Consider the following 6000-nt stretch of genomic DNA (forward strand, 5'->3'; position numbering starts at 1 on the left):
TACTGCATGGGAGGCTGTCCAAACACTATGTTTAAGGGATTACAACCTGCAAATATGACCGAGTGTTGGCTTGATCAGAGTGGGAGTTGAGGGTTTATGTTCGAGAGAATGCACCCATGTGGGCTCGAATTGATAATATTTGGGAAGATTATTAGGAAATAGAATAGGAATGTTCACACAACTTGCTGCTTTTCACATAATTACACTAACCCTAACCTAACTCAACCCATCAAAGTTCAACAGCAGATTTTGTTTAAATCTGTTGGGATAGGTACAGTACCCCTAAACTGATGGTCTTTTACACTGGGGTTGGCATACACATGTACCGGTACCTCCGGAAACTAAGTCCAACAGTGTGTGTGTGGCAATTTCCCATGTGGGCATTGGAATTTGCCAGAATGGGTATGGTTCCTAGTAAATTAGGCTGGGGAGTTCGGGTAATCGGGTTAATCAAACCGATGGAGCTCTAGTCGTCATTCCAGTCACATGTTTCTGTTTGAAATGCTCTTCAAACACATGTGTGCTACAACCTCGACATGTTTAATTCGGCACGCCCTTTCCTACAATACATGTACCTATCCCCCTTACTGTGGATTATTTTATTATTAAGTGTCTGAAATTATACTCGTCCACAGACAAATAATAAGCCATGCAGCAAATGAATCCACTGCACACCGCAAGCATCATCGAAAGATCAAAGCAGAAATGGGACACAACAATGCACAAAATGGGAACAGAGTAACATCTATGCTATCATTATTTGTCATCCACTCATGATGCCCAACATTAAGTATCTACGTATGTAGTGGGTTATGGGGTTAAGGTGAAAGGTACATGTTGTAAGCCTCACTGTGTAGCAAGAACAAAACAATAGGTTGTTTTGCAAGCAGCGTGAAACTTGGTAACCCTTGAGTGTGTGGCTTACATGCTGAATAGGACCGAATGTCAGGGACAAGGTGCAAATTATCCAGTGTATCATCTCACTCCTGTAACCCTTTCCCTGTTGATCTTATGTTAGTCTGTTGATCTTATGTTAGTCCGTAAGTCTTTAAATTTAGATTTTTTTTGACATAAAGGTTGTAAATATGTATTCAAAGGATAACATTTGCATCGGGGAGATTCAAATTCATTGCTGAGTTTGGCCTTTGCCGACGTATTTTTATAAACACTGTAATTTAGATTCCAACCAGCCAGCTGGCCCCAGCAAGCTTGGTGGTCGAGTGGTAAGACTTCTGCACTAGAAAGCAGGAGGTCATGGGTTCGAGTCCCACCTGAGCAAGCTTGTGAATTTTTCTCGCAAGCCCTCAGATTACACTGCCTATCCCGAAAGCCCAAAATTTAATATTAATATGTGTACATGTTGTATTGTCTTTGAAAATCAATGTTGCTGGCCCAATTACTTGTATTATGTTTAACATTTAGACCTATATTTGTTTCAACTGTTTAACATTTAAAACTGAACAAAATATTAATCAATTCCCTGTGTTCTCTGCATTGTCTAATCATAATAATATGAAAAACTGACACCTATTGTGCAACAAATTATGTGAAATATATCGCTAAATTCACCTTGGATTCTTGATTTGTTTTGCCTTTTAAGTCTTTTAGATCTCATCAATTTTCCTATCAACATAACCCACTTTTCAAGAATACCTAACAATAAAGAGATATAGGCCTAAGTCACTCTAATTTCAAGTCCATTATTTTGTTATTAATGGCTAAAAAAGTGGAGAATCATATCAGAAGTGGCCTCTTTGTGGTTACAGAAAAAATAGAACCCATCATAAGAATGACGATAAGTTTTTTCGTTAAAAAGTGGAAATTGTAAAAAAGAACTGATTTTAGTTTTGGACCCTGACCCCATTACAAAGATATTAAAATCAGGACAAGCATCATTGCATTGTTTACTGTTATAATTAATCAAAACTTCCCAATGATGGGAGAGACTACACATACTGCACAGAGTATTCAATCTGATAAACTGGAGATAAGCTTAAGGTCTCCTAACCCTAAGATAACCTTCAGTTAAAAAAATGCGAACGGAGAAAAAACTTCACAAGTTCACATACATAAATAGTTTTCATACTGTAGTAAAATTGCTGCTTATCAAATAGGATGACATTTATTTAAAGTCCTGAAAACAAGTTGAAAATAATGTTTTACCGTCTTTGAAACTTCCAAGTGGGCCCAGCAAACATTCTTTCCTTGCCTTCCACCTCTATGGCCCGGGTTCGATTCCTGCCCTGGTCCACATGTGGATTGGGTTTTCAGTCCCCACCTGATTCCATGGGTTTCTTCAGAATCAGAATTTTCTTCTGGAGTACGAGCACCTTGCCATGAGTACACGTGAATTGCCATGAGTACAGGTTACGGTACTTTGCCATGAATACGAGAATTTTGTCTCTGAGATATAGTTCCATGGACGGCTATATTCCGTACGCTTGTCTCAGCTTCGGAGCTTGATTTGAAGACAAAACAGCACTACACTAGACTTACACGCTAACAACAGTGATTTAGGTGACTTGTAGTCAAATTTAGCATAATAACACTATTCTTGCGATTTTTAAACTGATTTTTTTCACCACATGGTTGAAGAGCTATACTTTACCACATCATAAAATAAAAAAGTTCAAATAAGTTACAATGTAAGTAAGAAGTTAAAATTCCTGTTAGAAGTACATGTACATGTAGGTTTCCTTCTTTTTGCACCACCCTGTATACATTAGTTGCGAAGACCCGAAGCGACTGGAGCAAAGATTAAGTCAGCACGCATGAGTGGCAAAGCCATGAGGCCTTTCCCAACTTGATTTTGTTGAATTATTCATAGTTTTTATGCAAATAAGAAGAGTGCTAAAGGTTAACCAATCACAACACGGATTTTGCCTTGTCACTTCCATTTTTAAAAGAAGGGTGAGTAAGGAAAATGTAAGAGCAAATAACTGTAAGGTCAGATGAAAAATAATTTCATACACTCAAATAATTTCTTGAAATACTTTTATAAGTAAAGTTAAAATAAGATAATGTAAGAAAAATTACGCGATCACGATCTCGTGGAAAAATACCGGTAGACTCGCATTTTTTGTTTTTAAATTTTGTGCAAGCATCCGGGCGCGTCGACGCGTCCGGGTAGTAGCCACCCACGCACGAAAAGTCTGATGATTGGTTGGAATTTTTGAGGTAGCAAAAAAAAAATCGAGATTATAAAGAAAAACATAAGAATTTCTCGACAAGTTAGAAAAGGCCCTCGTGGCTTCGCCACTCGCATGTGCGGTCTCCATCTCCAGTCGCTTCGCGGTTTTGCCGCTTTGAATGCGGGCAAGTTCAGCCACGATGGCCTTGGTGAAAGGCTATGTATACATACATGTGCAAGCACACATAATTTTAAGCGTGACATCGTTTGCAAAGAGAACTTAACAAAAACATTATTTTCAATAAAACTGCAGTATGGAAACAGCGGCATGCTCTACCATACATGTACACACCCAACCCAATCATTTTGTTGTTTGAACACTTTGCCAAGAAATAAATGACTTTATGGAACGTTGAAAACAGGATGCCATCATCATAAAAACACATAAAAATCAATCTTCTTATCTCATGTCAATGATCAGTTTAACAATACCAGGCCTGCCCACCAACTGGCAAGATTCTAATAGAGCGCCAAGTCACAAAGGTTAAAGCAGTATACACTCCAGCAAGTAACAAACCATCTAGCGTTGTTATGATGATCAAAAGAGATAGCATATACCGCCTAATAACGATGACCACAACACCAAATAAGCTGGATAACAAACACACTAGTTCATGAAAAATAGTTGGAAATTAGAGACCGGTATTTCAAAAGATTTGGGGGGGAAAAAATGTGGGTGACAGAGCAATGTTTCGGTGTTGATCTATGGCAGGGAGTTGGGGGTAAAGTACAACCGACCAATGCATCCATTCCTGAATGCTGACTTCGTGCATGATAAATCAATACATTTCAAAAGAGAGTTTGATTAATGTCAATGTTTATCAAACCAATGGAATGCCTGCAACACACAAAGAAATCTTCTAAATCTTCTAAATAATAAGTACTAAAAAACACACATTCCTATCGCCACATTGTAAAGTCTAAGACTTTCTGCAGAAAAAACAGTAACTGGGATTGGGATGGCTCTATGGTTTTGTGATACTGCTGATTTTGGAACATTGCTGATAAGTTGCATGCTTTGTAACAAAATACATCTAAATACATCATTTTAAAATTGTTGTTATCATTATTCTGCAATTCCTTAACCAGTTAATGCCGGAAGACACTTGTAAACACGATGACAATATACACCTGGGTAAATCATCAAGTTTTTCCTGAGTCTCCGGCAGTGGACATGAGTACCCCAGTGGTTCCCATTGGTTTTGTACATACCATGTTTTGATCTTGAACTTGGCTGTTGTATACGGCCTGTATTCGTAGCAAATATCGCTCCATGGTGGGGCCTCAGGGTGTTCCAAAATATGAAGTAACGGTGAGAGGTATGGTACAAATACTGTTCAAGTGTCAGTATTTGTGGCGTTGCACTAAAATTTAAAATTTGGCTGATACATGTACATGTAGATCTTGCCTTTTTTCAAAAATGGTGTTTTGGGCCAAAAATTATGCCGGCGGCAAGTGCTTAACAGCTCTTTGTCGCCACATACCGGGTATGTGAAACCAAGTTCAAGGACCAAGAAACTACATGAAATGGAGTCGCATAGCCAACTTCACATCTATAATACCGGTACAGCAGTTCCATGGTAAAAGGACGGAAAGAGGTGTTGAAATTACCATTTCAATACTTGATTTTGAAATTTTGCCAAGGATAAACCCACCTTTCCTTTCTCAATAAACGGCTTAAAGATGGCCAAGTAGTCGTCTTGATCTTCCCCATGACTCCTTGCTCCTTCCGAAGCCTCTCTGGTGGGATAACAACATCCCTCCGTACCACTCTTCATATCCTCTGCAGCCATGACTCAGTAACATTACCCCACGCTGACTGTATGCACCATACCCCACCAGACTCCATGGGATAGAATTACCGCCATAATTAAACTTTTTTATCCACAAAATCCTACCACTCGCAAACTTCCATGGACAACTTGGCTGCTACAGCGATACGCAATAACACAACTCCACTTCTCATTGTTGACTGGTTTCAGTGGAATGAGATGCGTAGAGGATCAGAGCACAGAAACAATAGAGTTTGTAGAGTCGCCATGATGCACTCCAGTTTAGACATGGACTTTTGACGAGCACGGCCGAGTCGTTTGTCATGCTAATCAGACCGTGGATCAAAGCCAGCTAGATTGCAGCTAAGACTGAATCAACACGAGGCGGTCTGAGTGTACTAGGAGTAGGACTGTAAACATATTTGCTTTTGCGGTTGAAGAGTGATTTTTCTCTTCATAATAGCCGGGTCAAGCGACACGGGAGTCATAGGATACGCTGGCTTTGAAAGTCAGCAGTCAACCATTCTGCACACAACTTTGAAAATTGTTTGCTTCCATCCAAAACGTTTGTCCTTAAAGTGTTAAGTTGTCTTTTTTTTTTAGTTACATGTATGCAGCAAATTTTCAGTACCTGATCACTTTAAACCGCAGTATATCAAACGTTTCTATTGGGTTCATTAGTCAAATGTCTACTTTCAATTCACAAACAAAAGTTTAGAAAGGAGTAATAATTGTTTCAACGGCTTAGTAAATCACAGACGGTTAGCCAATATCAACTGTTTTCAGATCACTCCAAGTTGGATAAATGTTTACGTAAGGGAAACAGCAACTGAGCGCAGGGCAATGCGGGGTCATCAGGAAGCCAGTAACTGGGCATGACCCGTCTAGCTATTTTTGGGTTTAATCTTCTTAATCTCAAGACCCACCAGTGAGATGTCTGTCTTCACTTTTGAATACATAATTTCAAAACTATCAATTCATCTATATTTTTTGGAAAAGAAAAGTGGAGATTGTAACTCAAGGTCATGCAGTACGAAA

At 39.0% G+C, this 6000-nt stretch overlaps 1 protein-coding gene across 1 annotated transcript in view; it reads right to left on the reverse strand.

Moving 5' to 3' along the window:
* The window catches only part of LOC119730759 (tetratricopeptide repeat protein 28-like), a 70536-nt gene extending 65116 nt beyond the window's left edge, over positions 1 to 5420 (reverse strand). The window contains exon 1 of the mRNA XM_038203784.1: positions 4846 to 5420. Coding sequence (XP_038059712.1) covers positions 4846 to 4983 — 138 coding nt within the window. The 5' untranslated portion in view covers positions 4984 to 5420. The remainder of the gene's footprint in view (positions 1 to 4845) is intronic.
* Between the last annotated feature and the right edge of the window lie 580 nt (positions 5421 to 6000).

This window comes from Patiria miniata, unplaced genomic scaffold (genome assembly GCF_015706575.1).
Source record: "Patiria miniata isolate m_02_andy unplaced genomic scaffold, ASM1570657v1 HiC_scaffold_22, whole genome shotgun sequence".
Taxonomy (NCBI): domain Eukaryota; kingdom Metazoa; phylum Echinodermata; class Asteroidea; order Valvatida; family Asterinidae; genus Patiria; species Patiria miniata.